Consider the following 24,659-nt stretch of genomic DNA (forward strand, 5'->3'; position numbering starts at 1 on the left):
CAATTACTCAGAGATGCTTGTCAGTTTGAGTACTGTCTGGCATCCCTGACAACTGAATAAGGAGGTAGCACCTTACTTTTCAGGCCGAGGCATATCACAGCTTGCCCATAGGCAAGTGGTGATGTTACATGTGCTTGTTAATTGGAAAATGATAGTGTTGTGTCCCCCATCCAGTTGCTATAGGCTACATTTATTTCGGTGTTGCTGTGGTTTTATGAGTAGTTGAAGGCTACTCCTCTATCAAACGTGTTACAAAAAGCATCACCTTTCATGTCGCTTTACAGTCTTTCCTTCTGTAATCTTTCAGTAGTTTTGAGCTCATCTGTGCAACTTTTTAACCTCTTGTGTTTATCTGAAAATATCCATACTCCAAGTTTGATGTGTCTTTTGGCAGCTCATGCAGTGGGTGTGCCACTGTTGTTAAAGCAGAACAAATGTTTTTCTCATGAGAAATTGCCTTTGTCTTGCTGCTCTCCTGCATGTTACACTAAATTGTTATTCTCTGTGGGGGCTTTAAAAACTGTAAATGTTGAGACTTTGTTTTCTACAACCAATTTCATTATTCTCATCCCTGCTTATCTTTAACTATACAGTAAAACATGTCTGATAGGGACTTTGTTTTAGGCTGGAGAACTGCAAATGATTTGTGAAGACACAAAATGTATTCCAAAATTCCAGGGGATACTTTCACTTTAAGTGAAAATAACAATTAGCCAGAAAGAGACTTTCATGCAATCCATATCTGTTGCTTCATATTATCAAATAACTGCATATATTATTCAGATATTTAAATAAGACTAGGTTTTTAGGTGTAGGCTTTCTCATCACCTTATTCAAAAAGGATTAATGGAGCTCATTTTATTTTGTGGCAGCATTTGACTGATCCACAGGTAAAGTCATTGTTGATAGAGTGAAAAAGTAGAAACAGCAGATTGCTACTGAGGTTGAAGTTGCCATCAGATTTGAAACAGCTAAAAAAAATTTAAACACAAAAATAAAACAAACTCAGCTGAATAATTATACACTGAACAGAAATTATTTAAAACATGACGAAGTCTTAGAAATGTTTCAAATCTTTATTTTATCTTCAAATCCTTATTTTGAAATAGAATAAAAATGTGTTTCAATTTTTGGGGGGTTTGAGGCAGGTTAGGAACAACTTGGATTGAATTAAGACGTCTCCATAATGAATATTACTATTTCAATATGGGAAGCTTTTTCCAGACATTTTTTATGAATATTGTTTGTATTTTTTATACAAGACCACATTCTTCCATATTTCACTACCAAGCTGAGGTTTTTTTTATTATCATGCCAAAGCTATGAAGATGGTATTATGGATTATACAATGCAACACAAGATTTAATGTACCTTTTGAGATAGGCTTGAAAGCTATGTAAATTTCCAAAATTTACACCAGCTGTTGTCTGTCAGTAGCAACTTAGTAATATTCTCTTATTATGTTAGAATTGCATAGTATTTGATGCACTGCACCATGATTTTCTTATATATATATATATATTTGTACATAAACATGAAGTTCATTTTCCATCTTAAGGCTCTTTGTTTTCCTCTGACCATCTCCTCTGTTCATTCTGGTGGTTAAGACACACATTTGTCATGACTATCTTCATCTCCGGCATATCTGAGGGATTAAGGAGGGCTGAAACTCACTCATTTGTGCATGAAAAAAGAAGGACCTCATACAGTACAGCTCAATGACTACAGTGCCCTGATATCTTTAATGAAACCCAAGATAATGCTAATGCCATGGTTTAATCTCTTTGTGACCCCTAACTGGAGCCTGAAAATTATTAATAGGGTATCCATTTCTTAATCTGTATCTGCATTTAAAACCTCATTTACCTTTCCAATTTTACAAATCATTATTGAAAGGATAAACCTATTGATGTTGTCCTGGTCAGTCAATGCTACAATTAAACATGATATGTTAATTAATTTAAGATATCTTCCATGGCATGCAAATAATTACAGCCCAATGCAAAGCACCTTAGTGTGATGTAGGCAATGCGAGCTTTAGATCTTGAATGGACGGTCTGTGAACATGTTCTAGATAACTGCAAAATGCTATCAGTGATTTGAGTCTGTTTGATTCTCCAACATGTTTTATCTCTTACTGCTATGGAGTTCCTCTACTGAGTCTTTATCTTCACAAAAAACTGTTCATGCGAGACACTGTTTCCTCAAACCAATGATATTATCAACCACAGAACATCCTCCTTTGATTATCTGCTCAGTAGTTGTATCCCAAATGACAGAGAGAGTATGCGAGAAGATCAGATTACTGTCAAGCAGAAAATGAATATATTCCTCTGGTCGACTGAACTCAACAGTTTGCTCATTTTTACATTTGAAAACAGCCACAGAACAATTCAGTAGCTAAAGTAGTGACTTATATGTATATATATATATATATATATATATATATATATATATATATATATATATATATATATATATATATATTTTTTTTTTTTTTTTTGCTTACTGGGATTTTAGATGAATTTCTTAATCTGCTCTTCTTTTCAATCACAATATCTGCTTGTTGCAGCCTTAAATACTGTACCTCCACACTATACCTTTTAAGGTGGAACACTTGAATGTTTTTCTCTCCAAACAAGGGCACAAAAGCCTGGAGAATTTACAGGAAGTTGATCCCATCATCCTATCCAATCACCCTCTTTTTGGTCTTTTTTTCCAGTGGTGTACTTTTCCACCTGAGTTCATCACAGCAATCCAGCTCTTCAACTCTCATCATGCACCCAAACTTCTAAGAAAGTCCAATGTGTGTGGTATGCACACCCAGTATCCAGCGGAAATGTGGCAGAAACCTTTGTCCTAATACAGACGGGGGAATTTTATGGCCCCAGAGCTACATCCGCTCTCAGTCTGTCCCACTGTGGTTATTGGAAAATCTGAACTCAAACATGCATAAACTGTTAATTCCACATTCACGTCCAAATGTGCCATTTTCATTTTTTGCTGCCTCGCTTTGAATGGACCTGCTGTCATTATTCTGTTTGACTAACTACATGATCACCTTTGTATATGTGACAATATCGTTTCATGCTTAAAAAAAGATTCTGAGACGGAAAGTTTAGTTTACAGAATAAGACTGTGGTATGTCATTATCATCACAGTGACCACATTAATATTATTGCAAATGAATGTTTGCAATAATTGTGGGTTGTTATTTCCAATAGTCATAAATGCACATTTTGCATGGCAAAACAATATTCAGTTTGTTTACTTGAGATATTTATTTTCTGAAGTTAAAGGTAAGTTACTGTTTTGAACAGATGTTGCATCTCATAGATGACAGCTTGAACTGACATCTGATCCATCCATTGTCTTTACCCGCTTGTCTTCCTAGGGTAGTGGGGGAACTGGTCCCTTTCTTGGGGGGTTATCGAGCAGACAGACACCCTGGACAGGTCACCGGTACATCACAGGACTAAAAACCATGCATGAACACACCTAAGGGCAATATGGAGACCTAATAGTCATGTTGTTGGACTGTGGAGGTCAGAATATCCAAAGAGAACATACAGGGAGAACATGCAAGTTCCTTGCAGAAAGATTTGAACCTAGACCTTCTGCTGCAAGGCAACAGGATGACCAACTGCACCACCATGCAGCCTATATAAATATTATTTAAGGTAATATAAAGTTTGAACACTTTTATCAATGGTCACATGCCTGATCATGTTTCTCATCAGAATTACTAAAATATCATGACAAGACATTTCATTTTTTGCTATATATTAAAACATCATCTCATCATCTGCAGTTTCCATTTTGAACTCTTGAGTTCTGATGGGTTTAAATGTATTGCTAACTGAACAAACTGCTCTTTGAGCAACAACCCACCAAAAACAGTAAGTACAGTGTTTTGGCAAAACCTAAACTGTCATTTGGATTGCTTGTTTTGTCTGGTTTCTATTTAGAAGAAAGTGGCACCTTGGTTGTTTGGATTATCCTGAGTTTCCCACATGCTGGACTTACTCTTTGTTAAATTCATCACATATTTTAAACTAAAGATAGCCATGAGGATTAGTTTAGCATTTAACTTTACCTGATCACATGATGTGTTATGAAATGTGAAAAACACTTTTTGATGTGAGGTGAAGTGTGAAAGGAACTTACAGTGAGAAATCACATGTCACTCCAGTTTTAGAGCAGAGCTGTTTGAGGAATGAAAATAGAAAACTATACAGCAATTTTATTATTTTCACAGCTATGCACCTCCCATTGTAAAATGTTGATGTTCTACAGTTGGCCTTTAATCATTGCTCCAGTAAATAAACACAAGCTTAAAAGAAACAAGGCAAATAAAACACTTTACTGGAAAATCACTTGACATTAATTTTACCTTTCTCTGAGTTTGTTTTTTATTATTTCTTTCTCTCTCTTTCACACACACACACAAGCGCACGCACACCCACACGCACACACAATCAGGACAGTTGTTAAGTAATAAGTAGTTATAGAGGGAGTGTGTGTTGCTAAATATTCTGGGTCTACCTACTAATTAACACCCACTGACTGTCTGTGTGACTAAATTGCCTGTATGAGGATAACGCTATTGTTGTGTTGGAATAGAAATATTGTCAACACACTCAATAAACCCAGGAGGATTGAAATGGTGGGTGTTCCTGGTGTGTGCAGCTTGTCTGTGTAGACAATATGTGTTTAGCTGATTATTTTTACTCTAAAATCCATGTTTCACAGGACATGTTTGGATTAAGGGAATCAGCACTCTGGAATCAGCTACTTTTTTATCATCACTGACATAAATTGATTGCCAGGAACAATCAATCAGGAACATCTGCTATTAGTAATTTTTACTTTATCCATCACAGTGTTTTTACTGTGCAGTGTCCTGCAAACGAATTCCCTTCTTTTTCTTTTTCTTTTACAAATCAAAGCTTGTTTAGATAATGGATGGATGGATAGATAGAATAATAGATTGATAGAGCAAAGAAAGTGGTAACTAAGTTTTATAAATAAAAACCTTACAGTACAGTGAACAAACTGTTCACTGCAACTGCTATATTGCAGCTTTACTAACTTTTTCTGTTAGTAAAGCTGTTAGTAAAGCTGCAGGTCCATTGGGATTTTGTTTGTTTCACCTTTGTGCAATGATAGACTGAATTATTGTGCATCCTTTGTGCGAAAGAGCTGAGGTTCAAACAAATTGGATACGAGTGCACATGAGCGTTCATTTTCAAGCTATTCATAGAATCCCGATTTGATAGAGGTTTGAGTCATTGTAGTAGATGAATATGTTTTGTTTTACACCATTCCATTGTAGCTCTGGCTGTTTAATTGGGGCTTGAAGGTGAACGTCCTACTCACTCTGTTGTATTATGCAGCTTCTTGTGGGTTTTTCTTAATGGATTGCCCTATATTTAGCTCCATCTGTAAAAAATAGCACAACGCTGCCACCACCATTTTTTCCATTGTGCGTTGAGGATATTGATAACTTTCCTTCCAACGTCCAATAAGGTGCAACTTTGTATTGTTCTATTATATAACATTCAAATAAAATTCACAGGGCTAATATTATTATGTGACAAGATGTGAACAATCTCAAGGGGTAAGAATATTCCAGCAAGGGAGTGTATTTGATTAGCTGATCTCCATCCCTGCTTTTTTCTCAACTTGACTGTATGAAAACAAGGCTAGCCCAAGCTTTTCTACGGAAGGTGTTTTTATTCTGTCATCCCCCTGACATGTCAGCTTGTCGTATTATTTGTTGGAAATGTGCAACTGTGTGCATGTGTGTGTCTGCGTGTACACATGTCTCGCCAAGCATGAGACCGCCAGGGGAGAGGACCGGCGAGAGTGTTTGCTCTGCTTCTTAAAACAAACTCTCAAGGCAGATGAATGATATCAGGAGGTGCGATTAACAAGGACAAGGCTGAATGAAAACTGTGAGGTAGAGCTATTTCTTTTGCCCTCACTTTTTCTTTCCCTGCCTGTTTCTAGTGATGAAGGTTTTGATGACGCTTACTCAGGTGAAATGATTAAAATTGTGTGAAATGAAGTAAATTGAGATGCTGTGAGAAAAGTTGTTTTACATGCACTAAGACAGTCAGGATTCTAATTTTTGTTATGCCAAAAATGATGCCCCAGATCCTGGCAGTATTTTGAAATACTTAATCTAAGCCTCTTTTCCCCATTAAGAGTTAGGATAAACTATTTATCTATATTATATACACTCATCTGTCATAGCTTTCTAGGAGGTCTGGAGTGGTATTTATACAATGATGAATCTATATATGTGTTAACATTTCAAATATTTACTCTACTCTCAACTCTATTTATTTTTGCTTCACAAGATTTTTTTCTTTTCATATCCGTGATAAAGTATGTATACTTTTGATTGAGAAGACCTGAGCTATGAACGTTTTAAAAGGGGAGTGAGTTAGAGGATATGTGTGGTTTATGTGGTAGAGCTCATAACTTCCAGAACAACGACTGAAAACTCTCTATCGTCTGGAAATCTAAAATGCCTGCCTTCTGGTTTACCAGAATCCACTTAAGCAGCATTAATATGGCCCTTCTGTTGAGAGGTGTCCAACTATGTGACTTGCAACTTTCTGGGGACCACACAGTTCTTCCACATGCAATCAGACAGCAAAAATATTATCTGATATCAAAGCAGAGATGCTTCTGGGAAACTGTGTGCTGTTGTCTCCCACGTTCTCATTCAAGAGGTCCATTGTAGCCACAGCCGAGATGTGCCGCATGGAGCTGACAGGCTCTGGAGCAAAAAAAGAAAACTTAATTAGTGTTGGTTTGTGGTGGCTACTGATTGATTCCTATTTAAAAGAACTATGAGAATGTTGTTGTATATCTTGCTCAGAGATCCACGTTTTTTTCTAACATGGTTTCAACTTTTGCAGGGCAGTGGGAAGCCCTTTGGTCATGGACCCCAACAGCATATGCAGGAAAGCGAAGCGCCTGGCAGGGAAGCAGGCTGAGTTGTGCCAGACTCAACCAGAAATCGTCAGCGAGGTGGCCAAAGGAGCGAGGCTGGGTGTCAGAGAATGCCAGTACCAGTTCAGGTACCGCAGGTGGAATTGCACAAGCCACAACAAATACTTTGGCAAAGTACTACAGCAAGGTGAGTGAAAAGGGAGTGTCTCATTTGATTACATGATGAAGACAGTTTTGGGTTTCGTTTTGTTAGATGTGTTCAACAGTATCTGTGAAATGTTTACACCAATTAGCAGTCCATTGATTTTGCTTGCATTTTTATAAAGAAGTGATTTTATTTTACACTTGAGGCAAAACCACTGCTGTTTGAAAACATTTTGGGCACCTTCCACTACATTTCTATTGATCTTATGGTAAACAAAATATGGAATATGTATTTAGATGTCCCTTGCAAATCTTTTGTCTTCGTCCCAGGAAGATAAAAATTGTTGAACGTTACGTATCGCACTTCTGAAAAATGTAACTGGGTAAGAAGGTGGGAAGTACAAAGAAAATCAGGAAAACATGTTTCTAAAAAATTTTGGACTGGTGACCAGGTTACAAACTGCTTTGAACTAGAGGACTTAATTTCTTGTCATTTGCTTTTGGCAAAGCTCCCGTTCACACCAGATGAAGACAGTCCTGCGGTCTTTACAGCCTCAGTGACAGTTTGTATGTTGCAGGAAACCTAATTTCAGAGTGATGGCAATTATGATGCAGCAGTATGTCACTTTCCAATTCTTACATAAAGCTGCTATCACAAGTAGTATGTTCCCATTTGAAGGAATCCTTGAGGTTGTCACAATGTGCAGAATTTTCCTATGTATACATGGGAGGTTTCTGAGTCCACCTTATTCTGGACAGTTTTGCTGTATGATTGATTATATTGCAGCAGCTGCAGTAAAGTGGTTTGTTGAAGTTTAGTGAGCTATATACTTTCCTAAAGGAACTGGTTATCAGTTTTGATACATTCCTCCTTTTGTGCCTGTTACAACAATCGCACATGTGATTTCAATTTTCAGGCATTTCCAGACATGACTAATTGTTGAACTATTTGGGATTGCACTTTTAATCAGACAAAGTTTAATATTTGGCTTAAGATTGCTTTTCTGCACCCAAAGGGAAACTGAATTATTCCTCCGATAAGTGGATTATTTCCCATCAAGCAACATATTTGGAATCGAAACAATCGGGACTGAAGAATGAAATTTTCAAGGGATCACTGGCCTGCAAGTGTGTCTTTTTCACCTGTAAGTTAGCGCCATGCAGGAAGAAAATCCTTACTCCACTTGTGCTTTAGCTATGACAGCCCACCACAGAAGAAATGCCGGCTTCTGAAAATAATTATCAGTCTGCTGAGAATAAATCAAGTATAATTGTAGGTTTAAGTAAAACTGATTAGCGTAGTTATGGCCTTTTAATGATTGGTAATCATTTACTTGTGCAAGACATCCCAGTCTTTCCATCCCTGACCGCATTCTCAATCTACAACAGAAACCTAGCAATAAAAATAATTCAATACACGACTAACAATCTCTCTGTAAGGGCATATGAATCACAATACCAATTCCTAAACAATCTATGATTACCTCCATGGAGTTGATATTTGTTGTCAGAGTCTTCAAGGCCTCCTCCTAGTCTATAAAAGATAAAAGCACTTGTACCACAGTGACACTGCAGAGAACCTGAAAATTCTGGGAGGTTTCGGGTTTTTTTTACAATGTAGTAACGTTCTAAGCCAGTCTGATATGAGCATAAGCTGTAATGAGAAGAGAGAGTGATGTCAAACAGGAGATCCCTGTTTGACCAATACAACTTTAAATATATTGCATTAAGCAGTTTAATTTAGGCCAGAAATCTACCAGACAGTGAAAATGCATAACGTCAACACAATTTTAGTTATTTTTTCCTTTGGCTTTTATTCACCAGTACCCTGAGATTTCAGTTTCCATCCACTTGAGGTCAGGTCCTTTTCTGACAGTACTCCAACAGACAAGGGCAGCTGTTGTATTTCTGACCAGACATATTCACACTTGACTGAATCTCCTCTTCATCAGATTGGGCACGCTTGAAAAGATTACCTAAGATTGCTTTTTCCTATCATCTCCTTTAGGATCTCTTAACATCGTCCTCCAGCTCTTTGAAGTCTCTAATATAACTGACGCTGGGTCACCCCTGGGTCCTTTGCAATTACTGCGTTGGTTTTTCTGTTGTGTGATTGGATTCTTCGAGAGCTCCTTGTCTCATGTTTAACTGAGATTACAGACGACCTTGTGATCGTTGTGTTGAGTTAGCAAACATGACATTTAATATTAATTTAGACTGCCAAAAATGTGCCAAACATGTCACAAAACCCATTTTGTTCTTATCTTTCATTGATGTTACAAAGGTGGCTTTTTTCTAATTAATTTCACATGCTATATTAAACCAGTCAAAACCATAACTGTCAGCTGTCAAAATCTTATAATCTGTTCTTTTGGAAACCTTTAAGTTGTTACTTAACAAGAAAATAAATGCTTTTTTTCTGAATAGAAAGTAAACATGTTCAGTACCTTTCTGGTAAAAAACAAACAAAAAAACTAAATATAAAAAATAAAGTTAATTTATCTGGTTTAAATTATTGTTTCTCCGTCTACTATGTCTACTGCAGCAACATTATTGTTAGTATTTCTGAAAAAGAAAGACTGGAGGAGTGATAGATTCAAAGATACACTGAGAAAGAGAATGAAGACAAGAAAGGGAAAGAGGGCAAGAATCTACCAGTTGAAGACAATTAATCATAAATTCCTGCCTGTCTATAAAGGAAGCCAAAGTACTCTTCTGTTTTGAAGTTTATGTCATCAATTACCTGGATTTGCCATTGATGGCTGTTTGTCATAAGCTGGGACCAATAAATGTCAAAATAAAAACGCCTCTGTATTTATTCTTTCTAAGTGGTTTACTTAACCTCATTGACATCTTTTTAGAGATTTTGTTCCAATATGCTGGTATGACACTTCTGCTGGCTATGTTGTGACTGAATCCATCACATGTTTTAGATTTTTGTGTATTTTTTGTATCCATGAGGTGTTGAAATATGTCAACCACTTGATTCTTTTTGACAAAAATACCACACTCTGAGTTGTTTTGTCCTAAGATAGATCCATAATTCGTCAAAATTTAATTTCGGGAGTTTTGCACCCTAAATGCTTTTCCATTTTAAATAGCTGTTTTATTGTGTAGCTTCTATATAATGCATCTCCTAAGAAAGATTAGGAAATCCTGTAGTTTAGCTTTAGACAGAGAAAGCTGAAGTCATTATGTTGTTTTCACATATGGGTGCGGTTAACAATGTCCTGATTAGGAGTTGTTGTTTTTTTTTTTAAATCAGTCTGTGTCAGTATTTGCTAACACCTAGTCCCGGTCCGATACTTCTTTAAAGCCAGTTTTGTGTAAATGCCTGGAAAATCAGTAGCTTTATAGAAAAAGTTAATAATTTTGGTGTTTTTATTTAGTATAAATCCAAATTTGTTGATTCTGGAAGTTGAATGGCTGGTCCAAGAGGGGCCAAGACCAAAATGGACTTCTATGTTAAAATATTCTAAATTTTAAAAAGAATTGTGTTTTGTTGCTTTATGGACTTGCATATAAAAATTGCCTATAAAAGCTAAAGTTTGTATTTTTGCTCTGCCTTGCAAAAGATGTTTGGGAAAACAAAACCTTTTTGTGTGATGGTGTGATAAAAATGTAACTCTATTCAATTGGAAACCAAACTTCGCATAAACATAAACTGCATTAGTTGTTGTGTCTGAGTGTTTATTAGGTAACCATCTCCAGAAACATGTTTTTTTATTACCCGTTATCAAGTAATGTGACTTTTATGTTACAGCATATTTATAAGACTGAAACAACCATATATTGCTCATGGAGTGATGAGATCGGAGTGATAATGAAGTGATAATTGTGCAACCAGCATGACTATCTGTGTACATTTCATTCCTTGTGATGTTTGTGATCATCACGCTGATAATGGATGGATCACATTACCAACTGCAGTGGAATTAAGACGAGCCATTCCACATTCATGTGCCAAGATGCAAATGTTTACTTTTTAACTTGCGTAAAAGTTGGCAGGGAGGAGTTAAGTGTACAGGGTTGAAACGTGTGAGGTCTGGAGTTGTGTATGCGTACATAATAAGGGTTTTAGGTGATTTCACAACATTGCTTACAACAGTTTCCCACCTGTATTGCAGAAAATGTGTAGAGGAATGAGTGAACAGGTAGACACAAGACCTCATTTTGTATCTGAATCAAGAATTTATTTTTTCTGGACATGACCCTTTCAGAAAAAAAATCCTTTTTTTGTCTTTTCTTTGATCTCGGCTGATAAGATAAACACCCTGAAGTAGACTTGACTTGTGGCGTGAATGAGCCAGCATAAAATGATGCTGGTAATCACATAAGGGATGCTGTGGTTCTTCTTTGAACATCACGATAGACTGTGTGAGTGTCTGTTGCAAAATAAATAAAAAACTTTCCCGGGACTGTACAGTGGTTGCACAGATATAATCATGTCAAGGAGTTCACATCTATAATCAGTAGATGTTAAGATAATTATCAAAGAAGTATACACCACTTGACTTTTGAGAGTTAATTCTGCTGTGCTTGGTTGTTTTGCAGTCTGGAAAAATAACCAGTGATGCAAACTGTGACCACTAGGATTTAAGTTTTAACCATTGCCATAATGTGTCAGAGGTGATATCCTGAGCAAAATCAGATATCAGCTCTCATATAGAGCACTGATTATAGTCTGAGAAGGACAAAGTCAAACAGAGAGGAAGTTCAGCACACAAGATGCATTGAACTTGCAAGCGGATCTAAAGCTAGAAAATATGATTTCTAGAACATAAGACCTCGTCCTCATTTAAAAACATCTTTCTTTGAGTGAATACAGAATTTGCACACGTAAAATGGAAATAATGATTTGCATTTGTTTGTTCTACTGAAAAAGGCAAAGATAAGAATATATTTGGAGCTCTAGGCCAGTCATAGAGAGAGGATGTAAATGTAAACTGTGGAATTATTTTTTACAATTTTTGTACAATATAGTGTGATGACAATTTTATTTCATAAAGTAAAAATACTCTGCCATCCAAAAGTATTTCTCCATTTTGTCACATTACAGCCACAAATTTCAAACTACTGTGAACTAAACTAAGGCAGTGGAATAATGAGCTGCCTTGTTTGTTTATCCATTCCTTCAACCAATAAAAATCTGAATCTAAACATGACTGCACAGCCTTTTTTATTTTGATATTCCTATATAATCTATTAATGTACAACATGTGAGATATTCTTACATGTTGCTCTGTTAGGCTAGCACTTTTTTTTTTAACTCTCCTTCATCAAAATGTATTATGTGTAGAAGGACCCTTGTTTGTTACTATTGCAGTGGAGCTGAAGAATCCACTGTTGAAGAAACTCCATCCATCACTCAGTTTTTTGTACAGTGACCATGTGATCATTATAGGACATAGAAGAAGGTTATTCTTTCATCCCATTTCTCTCTGTGTGTATCATTCCCATTATTTTACAGAACTTTTTTTTTAAATGTGGCTTTGATATTGTTGCACCAAAAAGGTATCAAAGAAATCTGCTCTCTCTCAAATGGGACTTACTGAAAATGTGCAATGACCTAAACCTTCTTAACAACTAGAATCTCCTCTTTCTTTACTGGTCGACAACATAAGGATTGTATTTCCAGGCCATGTGGATCGCTACATATCTGTTATCCAGCTGCTCCACTTCTCCTTAGATAATATTCTGATCATTATTTTCTTTTATCCAGCTCATATTTATGTTGAGATCATTGTTCACAAACCATGCTACAAAGTAATTTGTTAAGTTGGACAATACAGCTCTGTTCTTCCTCACTTCTGCAGAATTCAAGACTCTGCCTTGTGCTGAGAGTCTTGGGTGTATTGAGTGAAGAGAAACAGTGAGAATACAGGCCCCTGGGGGTTTGCTTCTACTACTGACCACCATGTCTGACACTAAACATTCCAAAATGAAATTCAGAAACAGAAACGTAGCAAAGATTGCAAAGCAGAAATGACTTTGAACAAAACTCCAGATCTTGCAGTCTTTAGGTTTTTAGTCAATTCCATATCTTGAATATCTTTCTTTGTCAGTGCTGATCATAATTCTTGCTGCTGTTTATACACTTTTTTTCTTCTCAGTGATCATTATTTCACTCCTAATGATCCTAAAGTTGTTGCCTAAAAAGTTGAAACATGATTTGATGAATATGTGCTAAATGCTGCAGAAGGACTGCATGGAATTAGAAGCAGACATAGACAGGCCCAGACACCCACCATGGCAGAGAATTTGTTTGGAATTCATGTCTGCAAGGAAAACGTGGAACAGGGTGCCTAAAATCATCAGATTTTTGATAGCCTATTTTCCACTTGCTTCTTTATTTCTTCACTCCTTCCACTCATTGCTTGTTTTTATGTCTACTTACTGTGTGTTCTTTGTATTGTCCCTCCTTTCTGTTTTAGTGAGGTGATAAAAACAAACCACAAGAAACCTGAGTAATTATTAGTGAAAATGACTGACAATTTGCATGTGTTAAATAAAACATACATTCAATTGACGGTTTTCTATTTAAAATGTTTCCAAAGTGTGCCTCAAGGACATCTGGACTGACTTTTTTCCTGTGTGGACACTCCTTGGGTTGCTATCAACATATTGTTCTAATAATGAGCTGTGTTCTGATGGTAAACCCACTGGGATGTTTGTGAGATGACATATCTTGATTTCAGTATCTTGCAGCTCCTGAAAGTCTCAGCCCTGTTTTGCTGTACAGCAGCAAGGTGGGGTTTAGTTTGATGGCAACAAAGGGATAAACACAATACTCACACAAAATCCTATACATTTTGTCATATACCTGCCATATGTTATCTATTTACGCTGGAACAAAACATTGATTTACAATTTGCAACCAGCTCCAAACAAGAATAAAAGGCAAGATAAAAATTCCAGATAAACAGAGGAGCAGCTGACCTGTTGGAAAGGTTAAATGCCTTACTTAGAATAGCTATTTTCAAAATGACATGCGTGCGCTCACAAACACAAATTTGTCGTCACTGGAAACATCTCAGGGTATCATGGTCTGCAGCTGTTATTGATATCAAGCCATGCAGGGGGTGTGCACGTTTCATAGCTCGCCGCCAATTCTTTCTGTGTGTGTGTCTGTGTGTGATTCATAATGAATCCCATTCACAGAATCGTGTCATATGAAGCTGGCATTGTTGACGGCGATGACTGCTCGATTAGTCTGTTCCATCGCCAACACATAAAAGGCATTCACTTGTCTCCACACTAGGCAGTTATTGTTATATGGTGGAGTCTCTTGGCAATATTTATGTTAATTAGCTGAAATTCTTTTTCAGCTAATATTTATTCTAAACCAGGGTTGTCAAACTCCAGGACTCGAAGGTGCCTTGAAAATGTTATTCCTGGATCTTCTTCTGGTTCTTTGCCTTGTTTCTGAAATCTTGAATTAAGTGACTGATTGGCCTTCCCATCGTGTTGTCAAGTTCTACGGTTATGCAAATGACCTCGTTATTAATTTCCTGTGTTCAAGCTGAGAATCATAGCCACGTATCATGGTTTTCCTTCCAATTACTGCATTTGCTTAGATACATAACAACCAATCACAATGAGCAAATCAAAATACTTCACCAAGCAGCAGACATTATTACAAAACAGTAGGATTAAGTAAAACATAAAAAAGGCACAACACAATAACTACTTGGAATTAGAATACCTAGTTAAGCCGACAAATATTGTCCATTTTAGGTAACATTTCAGATTGTTTATTTTACTTTTCAGTGAGACCAGCATTATATAGCTCGTTTAAGTATTCGTTGATTAGTGAATTAGTATTTAACCAGAGTGGAAATTATTAATATTTCTTATTTTACTTGTATTTATTCTGTGCTTGCCTTCCTCAAGACACTGTCTCCTTATGTCTTCCAAAGCACATAATTACCCAATCATTTCTTTCTTTTTTTTTTTTTTTTTCAAATTTCCGCAAAGTTGGTGACTGGTGGACTATATTGCCTCCTCCACCGTGCTTAGCAAATTTTCTGGAAAAAACCCTGTATATTTATGATGATAACAAAATACAATCAGCTCACAACATATTATTCAAACATCTCAGATGGACTTCATTTAGTATTATTGGGAAACACTTGCTTGCTTTATTTGGATTGGCTGTTATTGTTATTATTGTCATAATTTTAATAGCATTCTATTTTTATGTGAAACTGTACTGTGAAACAGGTCATGAAAAATCCTACCATCATGAGTAAAACTGTCTGTAAATGAACTGCAGAGAGACTGTGGAACCTTCCTGTATAGCAAGATAAATATGGCTGGTATTTTGTTGTCAAGAGAATAAGAATAGCTTCAATAACCCTGGCTAATGACGTGTTGAGCTGAGGTAGGGAGATGATGCTAAAGCCACTGAGGCAGACACACAATCAATTTGCAGTTGTAGTTGAACATTCTTTCAGCAGGGAGTGTTAAGCTCTGCACTCAAAATAAACCACCAGTTGTGGTGTTCCTAAAAGTACTAGTGTGTGAATATATGTGTATTAGAAGGAAACAACTGTCCTCATAGTGCCACAAGTCCATTGATGCTAGAGACTGTGGCTATGAACAAGGATATAAGGGAAAGTACTTTTATCATGTTCCATGTATGACTGTATTAGAAGGAATGCTCTTGATTTGTTAGATTAAAAGTTAATAAAATTATATAATTTTTTCTTATAATGTATAATGAATTAATAAATGTTGTAAAAACCATTTAAGTCTTTATTTTTGTTAAACCCCCCCTTAACCCCAGAAAAAAAATCAAGTCAAATAAATTAGACTGCCATTGAAACTTAGTTTATTTTAACAGAAAGAGAAATAATGGATAGGTTTAGTATATAAAAACTGACTTAAATTTAGACAAATTAGAGAGGTATTTACTTAAAATTGGTTGGGTCTCCATTTGCGTCAAATACTGCATAAATGCAGCATGGCATGGATCAGCCTGTGGATATGCTTAGGTGTTAGCTTCTTTATGGGGAAACGTGAGGTGGCTTATCACAGATAATAAAGCAAGTCTTGGTACATTAGCAGTGCTGGAAGGTGATTTCAATCAAGCTTGCCAGCAGAAGGAAGTGCGTTAAAATTTCCATCACGAGACCTTGATGTCCAAGCTGTACTTTTATTATAAAAAAAAAAACTGTGCAAATCAATGAATGCAACAGTTGTTGCCCATATCTTGGATACATCTTTGTGTTGCAGGTGTTGAAGTACTGACTCCAGCTGCAGCCCACGCCTTGTTAACCTCTACTAGACTCTTGGATAGGTTTTGGTTCACAGTCCTCTCTAGGCTGTGGTTATCCCTGTTGCTTACAGCTTTTCCTATGTCACTTTATTCCCTGCAGTGTACTTTCCCCTAGTGTGCTTAAATACACTTTGGCGCTGATCTTCTTCTTGTGGGAAGTGTAAAGGACTGTTTAATGAAAAACTGTTCAGTTGTTGTCAGCCAGAGCAAAGTGAAACCACAGTCAAATTCCTTTTCTATGTGCATAAACCTGGCAAATAAATCTGACTCTGATTTATTGGTCACAACATTGCCAGAAAGAACAATTTTGTGATAAAAATGCTTTTATTGGTCTTATATAATATTCTGATTCCTGATAAATTTTGCATTTGCGAATGTGCAGAATAAAAAAATTTAATATATGGCTTTAGGTGTAATGAATATATGCACATAGAATGGAAATACTGAAATAAAAAAAATTAATTGGATTCTAAATGATTAAGATCCATTTATCTAGAACACCTTGGAGAGGTCACCAGTCCATCACAGGACTACGCAGCGACACACAGGACAAACAACCATGCAGAGGAATTTGGAGAAACCAACAAACTTGCAGAAAAACCCCAGGCAGTAAGACAGACCCAGACTGTCTTACTGCAAAGCAACAGTGCTACCAACAGTGCCACTGTGCAGCCTGAAACTGAAATAAGAGTCATTTGTAAAAATGACTTTGAGTGTCTTGATGATTTAAGTGTAAATACAAGAAAAACTGACTCTATTTCTGAGTTTTTTGAACATTCTTCCAAAACAATGGTTTTGTCTTATTTAATTCTCACCTACCTTTTAGACAGACACCAATGTCATTGGATATTCCTCATTTTCTTAATGTTGTGTAGTATTGCCAGATAAGCTGGCTTTTAGTACATAAACCAGAAACAGCTAACCTGCTCTCTCATGGTTTGTTCTGCAGATATCCGGGAGACAGCATTTGTCTATGCCATCACAGCAGCAGGGGTGACACACGCCGTGACCCAAGCCTGCAGCATGGGAGAACTCCTTCAATGTGGATGTGAAGCGACCAGAAACAAAGCTCCTCCAAGGCCGCCTTCATCTTCCTCATCTGGGGACGGGGTTAAATGGGAGTGGGGCGGTTGTGGCGATGATGTCGAGTTTGGTTATGAAATGTCCAAAAAGTTTATGGATGCCAAGAGGAGGAGAGGGAAAAGTGATATCAGGACTCTCATTAACCTTCACAACAATGAGGCTGGGAGGCTGGTAAGAAACACGCTGATAAGTTTTTCTTTTTTTCGCTTTATTATGAGTGTGGCGTGCTTTGTAACTGCTACTGTGTTTAACGCTGATCACATGTTTCAAAGATGTTGTCTATTCTTTGGAATTCATCCTTCATTCCTCAAACATGCAAAAGAGAAAGACAGCCTTTAGCTGTATTTGTGGAGTACTGTAAGCTGATATTTTTACAAGAATCAGATTTCTGAAACAGAAAAAGAAGAGTGTGCCACATATTTTGCATTTAAGCCTTCGAGGCAAACAGCTTTTACCATTTTCACAGTCACTGAAGGAGATTTAACTTCATTTCACAAGTAATTAACTATCGCTATGGTAGTTTTTTTTTATGCAGTTCTGTCTTCTTGTGAAAAAATGTTGCACAAGAGCCACATTCAGCTATTAAGTTAATTTAAAAGGAAAGTACAGAGGAACGGAGGAGACAAAGGTTTTTGGGATGTGGTCCAATTAAAGCATTAGTGACAAACCATTTTGAGCATTAAAAAAAGGCACGCTAATTCCCAGAGGCTGAGAAACAAGCGTGCTGCAATGTGTTCACATTTCTGTTTGTGTGCATGCAAGCATACACCTTTACCCCTTTAGTTAGTGTGTGAGTATATGCCTAAATGGACAAGCGTGTGTGTGTGTGTGTGTGTGTGTGTGTGGCTCCATGTCTGCATGTGTGCATGTGCGCTTGTGGGGGCGTGTGTGTGATGGGTTAATTATGTGCAGTATAAGTGAATGATCTGTTGTCAAGGCTTGTTAGATGTAGGAAGGCCAGAGGCAACATGGATGGGAAGGGGGGTGGGGAAAAATTCCTTTGGAATAGCGTCTGCTTTTATCTTACCTATCTATCAGTTAGTGTTTGCGTGTGCTTGCGTGTGTGTGTTTGTGTGATCTGATGGCTTTGTGTGTGATAAATTATGTCAGCACAATAATAAATTTTAAATTCCTTAGTGGATTTGTCATTTGTCTGAAGCAAGCGTACCTCCATTTGAGGTGCAAGTTATCTATTTTTTATGAAGTTTTTCTCTCCTGAGGGTTTTTTTTTTCTTTTTTTTTTTCACCTGGCTGCCGTCCCTCACTTCTCTTTTCACACCTTTTCCCACTAGGCCGTGAAACTCCACATGCGGACTGAATGCAAGTGCCACGGACTGTCAGGCTCATGCACCTTGCGCACGTGCTGGAAAAAGATGCCTCATTTCCGTGAAGTGGGCGACCGCCTGCTGGATCGCTTCAACGGTGCTTCCAAGGTGATGGGTGGCAACGATGGGAAGACCCTGATACCCGTCGGCCAGAACATAAAGCCTCCAGACAAGCAGGATTTGATATACTCTGATGAGTCTCCAGACTTTTGCCTTGCGAATCGGAAAACGGGCTCGCTGGGAACAAGGGGGCGCATGTGCAACAGCACGGCCATGGACATCAGCGGCTGTGACTTGCTGTGCTGCGAGCGAGGCTACAGGGAGGAGACGGTGGTGTTTGAGGAGAACTGCCTGTGCCGCTTCCATTGGTGTTGCGTTGTCCAGTGTAAAAAGTGCATGGTGCGAAAAGAGCTTAGTCTGTGTCACTGATGAACTGAGGTAAAAAGTATTCATATATGTTAATTATAACCACTTCTGTTACTTTTTAGGTTTTTGCTTTTGTATTGTTGATGTGAAAGAAGGAAAGGATGTAGACTTCCATGGTTATCCATTTTATATTTTTTTACAGCCAAATAACATATGTGACACCTTTCATTTGACATTTAAAACATTGTTGTTGGAGTTTTATGAGTTCTGAACAAATTGAAAACCTTCTAAACTACCTACTATCTGTTTTGTTTTGTTTTTTCAGTTATTTTTTGTCCACGGACCAAAGAATGTTTTCTTCCATTAAATAAAGGGTAGAATACATGGAGGGTCTATTATTGACTAGCTAGGCAAGTTTAATGACTGGTTCACATGGTGAGATTTTCAAATCTCAGAGACTCCTCTTAGGTAATAACAGGTTTGGACCTACATTGTGTGGCATACTACAACACACAGACTTCACTCACAAACATTCAGATGTCAGATGGAAAATTCCGCAAAACATGAAACATTGCTGACTGGGAAGAACCAATGGCAGTAGTTTAAGGATTACGTTTAGCAAAAAAAACAAAAAACAGTAGTATCTCCAACTTCTGCCTGTCTTTCTGGTGTACTGTGGCAGCTTTGTCTTCTGTATTCTGACTCCTCCTCCATGTTTCTGTCAACTTGCTTTCTGATTAGTTACATGTCACATTCAACAGGCTGCTTATCCACGGGGAACACCCTACATCACAAGTTAGAACATTGGGCCAAGACAATCCAACATGTTGAATATCCCAGATTTGAGGTCAATGCAGTCCTGATGTCCTTCCAAGCAGTCTAGATCACTCTTAACACACCACACATTGCAGAAATATCTCATAATATTATCTCCAGAGTCACCACAATATCCAGAGTCTTTAAGATTGTCAAAAGGTGAAAGATCAGGGCAAAAAATTTGCATTCATATCTTCCTGTGTGAACCAGGCTCAAGTCTCCTCCCTCCACAACATTTATAACAGAGCTCAGTGTAGCTGTCAAACCAAAGAGGTGTCCGGATCAGTAAAAGTATTTCTCTGATGTATTCAATACAAAATGGCAACGAACCACACCAGTTATGCTATAAACCTGCAAGGTTGTAGAGAGTATGTTTTGTACTGTTTGTTATTTAAATTTCTTCAAAGACATTGTGGTCTATTTTCAATATGCTGTAGGATAATCAAAACATAAAGCATTATGGATATTAATGTCAACATTCAAGTACTTTGTTTCATTTTAATATATGTGTTGATGGAATTACTGGTATTACCATTGTAGTAATTTTTTTTGTCTTCTATAAATCACAAGTAACAAGAAAAACTCACACTTGACAGTTGAAAACTACATTTATCTGATTTTTTTAATGTTTGGATTATGTTTTTTATCTTTAAATATTTGCAGTGCAAAGGTATTCACAGCCCTTGAACTTTTACACTTTTGATAATTTTAAAAACTCTGACTTCATGTATTATGATAGAGATTTTATGTGCTAGACCAACACATATTAGCGCATATTTGGATAAAAGGTATGAAAATTATGCATTTTCATTTTTTTTTTTTATTTTTTCACAAATACAAGCGCTATTTGTGTGAAGTGCATTTCTATTTACCCTCCTTTACTCTGATACCTCTAAATAAAGTTCAATTCAGAATCTCTGGCAATATTTTGCTGTTAACAGTTTCCAATCTGACTGAGATTGAGCTATTACAAAAAGTAAGCAAAAAACTCAGATCCAGATGTGCACAACTATTAGATATACCTCAAAACCAAGATGATTTAAGCTGTAAATATAATGATAAAGGGTTCTTAAATGCATGACATTTTTTCAGATTTCAATATGTTTTGCTTTCCATCCTTTTTCAACTCTTCAACTTGAAGTGTCTTTGTGTTGGTCTGTTGCATAAAATCCCCCAAAACGCATTTTGGACTCTGTGGCTATAACACAACAAAATGTGGAGAAATTCAAGAAACATAAGACAAGAACAATTTTCTTTTACCTACAGCAAGAGTTTCTTCAAAAGACAAAGGAAAGACCAATCGAATCCTATCTAAACATGTTAAAACATTCTTAAAAACATCTACAGATATGTACATATGGCAGGAAAGTGGTTGGGGTTAATCGAATGGGCTAACCAAGTCTGATTTTCAACATTGTTTGTTTTTAAGGCTTTATGGACTAGAAAAGTAAAGTTTTTGACACATTTCTCCTGCAAGGACTGATCAACCTTAAGTAGACCAAACAAGTGCATGATTCAGGATCACAACAGAAATTTGTATAATTCTCCTGCATATTTTGGCTGGAAATCAAATGAAAAAACTGTCACCTACAACTCACTCATTACATTTACAAAAACATGTAAAATTGGTGGTTTCCTCAGTAGTAAAAGCAGAGCCCTTATTTTCATTATCTTGTGGCATCAAGAAATCATTTCCGTTGGTTATTTTTCATTTGATTCTTATACAGAGCTATTAAAATAATGCACTTTGGTTGTTAGCTGTTTTGTGAGACTTTGCCTAATGTATGTGTGTCTATATGCTTATGTGTGAGAATTTGTACTGAAAAACCTACCCACGATTATAAAAGTTGGCCAGTTATGAGCATAACCTTCTGTGTAGATAAAGAATGTGATAGTCACTAAAAACACACCTCCCATACAGAACAGGACACTTTTAATCTCTGATTGTTTCATTAGAAGAGTGATTCTCATAAACCTATTATGTCATGTTATTTAGACTTTCATGGTCTATTACGTACACAATGTAATGTATAATGAACCCATTGTTTCAGCTTGTTTTATAAAGGGTTTTTAAAGTTGGTGTGAATATTTCATATTATTTTGCCATTAATTAGTCAGTGACCTCTGTGTTTTCTTCTCATTGGTTGTGCATTATGACTCATATTTGAATGATGGTTTGAAGCTATATTGTTAGAATCACACAAAACCATTTTGGAGGGCCAAAAGTGATTAGCTTTGTTACAAACGATTGATTATCCTGCTATTAAAGTCTATTTTGTCAATTAACTGTTAATGTCACTTTAATTCAAGATTACCAGTAATGTTTATTTACAAGACTAACCGTTGACTATGATAGTAGCTTTAAAATAAACCCTGCTACTTTCATATAGTGTGTACATTGAGTTGATGACACAAGGCAACAAGGATAAACATTTATATGCTATGCTAAACAACAGACAGTAAGGTTGGGTATACATCCTGTATACATCCTGTCTTTTTGGAATAATAAGTCCAGTTTAACAGCATGAGAAGATGTGAAATAAGCAAGACATGTTGCATAGCTAAAGCTCTTCTGTGTATAAAAATGTATTTCTCCAGTTACTCAATGTCAATTTTATGATTTTAAAAACTAGATCTTCACATTCATAGGCCACCCAACAAGATGAGATGTTTTTAAATGTTTATGCTGCAGAATTAAGAAAAATACAAGGTCATGGAGGATGGGTGAGGTGGAGGGCAGCAGGCCTGCCTCTGTTTGAGCTGTACAAGTTGACACAAGTTCATATTTTTCAAGGAATTTTCTGCTCAATGGTGTATCACACTTTGGCCAGGGGTTGTGCTTAAGTCATGGCAGTGAAGGCCAAAAGAAGAGCAAAATGCCAAGGGGTACTTAGCTTCGTCTGGCCTCTCAAACTCCTCTCCTCCAGGCTTCAACCTGCACGAACTTTGAGTGTTGCGTAGTCAAAGCCAAAGGAAATAGACAAGCGTGTGGATAGATTTATTGAAACGTTGGTATAAATATAGTCGCCTGCCGGCATCTGTGTGCATATGTGCGTGTGTGTGTGAGTTTAAGTCTGTCGGAGAGTGTGGCCAGGCCATGCTGGGAGTATTTTTCCATGTGGCCCTTTGAGGAATGCGCGATCATCCCTAAGAGAGATGAGTTTTTGTCTCCACCTATGTTGACTGTTAAGTGCTTGCATAAAAACACTGGCTCACACAAAGCATTAATGAAGGGTTGCCACTGTAAATGGGTGTACAGTATTATGTGGAGACAGTAAATCTGTCAAACAAATAGTGGCTTGTCATTGCTTATCAGCCATAGTGAAGCCTTGGTGGTCTGCTTTTGTTTTCCATGCACTTACACCATAAAATGTGCATTTACTTGCCAAAAACAATGGGATGGTTATAAAAGGGTTTGCATAGAGATTTTTACAAAACAATAAAAAACAAATATTTGTCTTTATTGTGAAATGAGTGACAAGATTAGTATCAATAAACCTAAATTTCCTCAAAAACGTTTAATTGGAATGCTTCATGCTTACAAACCAACATGAAACATATTTTAGAGTATGTGTCTACCAACGTTTAGTGACAATTTTTCCAATTACTTCTCTAAAAAAAGAAGTCAAAGTCAGTCAGATTGGATAGAGAACATATGGGAACATAAATTTCCAAAAAATTCTCAATTGGATTTATATCTGAACTTTGCCTGGATAGTACACTGTGCTCAAGACTGTTTCACTAACTGTTGGTTTGTGTTTAGGGTTATGGGGATGCTGAAAGGTGAACCTCTCATATGTTTTCTTCCAGGTTTTTTCTTGCTGGGTGATACTGTAAGAGACTATCAACAATGACTTTCGTCTTAGTTGTGATACACAAAGGATAGAATGTTATCCTATTAGCAGAATCCTCCATCTGAAGTGTGGCTGTTTGTAGCTCCTCCCGAGTTACCATTGACCTATTGGATGATATACATGTCTAGAGGACAAAGCAAAATCCCAAGTGACATGAAAGCTTAGGATCTTGTTTAATATACTTAACTCTACTACTAAGTTCTCCACAACAAAATCACTTGTTTTATTTAGAGGTATCTGAGTAAAAGGTCCTGCATACTAAGCCATGCCAGTATTGTTTTCTTTCCACAATCACAATTATCTGTTCCTTTTTGTTGATCTCTCAGATATAATCCCACTGTTCAATACAGTACATTGAAATCAGTGATTTTCTAATAAGACAAATTGTTTGAATGATCAAGGTGTAAGAGGGCTTTTGCAAGGCACTGAAATAAACTAACCAAAAAGGGAAAATGAGCTTAATACACAGAAATAAAGTAAAACAGAGAAAGTTGACAGAGAGAGCTGAGGTAACTTAACACTGTAATGCTCCTCTGTTTGTGTGAACTCTCCCCCAATGCCTTATCAATCTAGAAGAGAGATGCTGCTTACCCAAAGGGCACATCTAGAGATCAGCTCTGTGTGGGGCTTAATCTGATACCAATGACTGTAATTACAGGAGTGGGAGAGACCGACACAGTGTGAAACATGTTTAACACGAGCGGTGAAATGAAGCAATCTTGCATATTTTGCACATAAAACGTGCACTAAAAGTTATTTAAATCACAAAAAAATACAGACGTGCACCTCCTCAGAGTCACACACGATCAAACTAATGTGCGCACA

At 36.9% G+C, this 24,659-nt stretch overlaps 1 protein-coding gene across 1 annotated transcript in view; it reads left to right on the forward strand.

Annotated features, from left to right (window-relative positions):
- wnt6b (wingless-type MMTV integration site family, member 6b) overlaps nucleotides 1–22,262 on the forward strand; it is a 31,019-nt gene extending 8,757 nt beyond the window's left edge. Inside the window, exons 2-4 of the mRNA XM_044132451.1 lie at nucleotides 6,933–7,153; nucleotides 17,340–17,644; nucleotides 18,766–22,262. Coding sequence (XP_043988386.1) covers nucleotides 6,933–7,153; nucleotides 17,340–17,644; nucleotides 18,766–19,227 — 988 coding nt within the window. The 3' untranslated portion in view covers nucleotides 19,228–22,262. The remainder of the gene's footprint in view (nucleotides 1–6,932; nucleotides 7,154–17,339; nucleotides 17,645–18,765) is intronic.
- Nucleotides 22,263–24,659: the final 2,397 nt, after the last annotated feature.

The sequence above is a fragment of the Gambusia affinis genome, linkage group LG11 (assembly GCF_019740435.1).
Source record: "Gambusia affinis linkage group LG11, SWU_Gaff_1.0, whole genome shotgun sequence".
NCBI lineage: Eukaryota > Metazoa > Chordata > Actinopteri > Cyprinodontiformes > Poeciliidae > Gambusia > Gambusia affinis.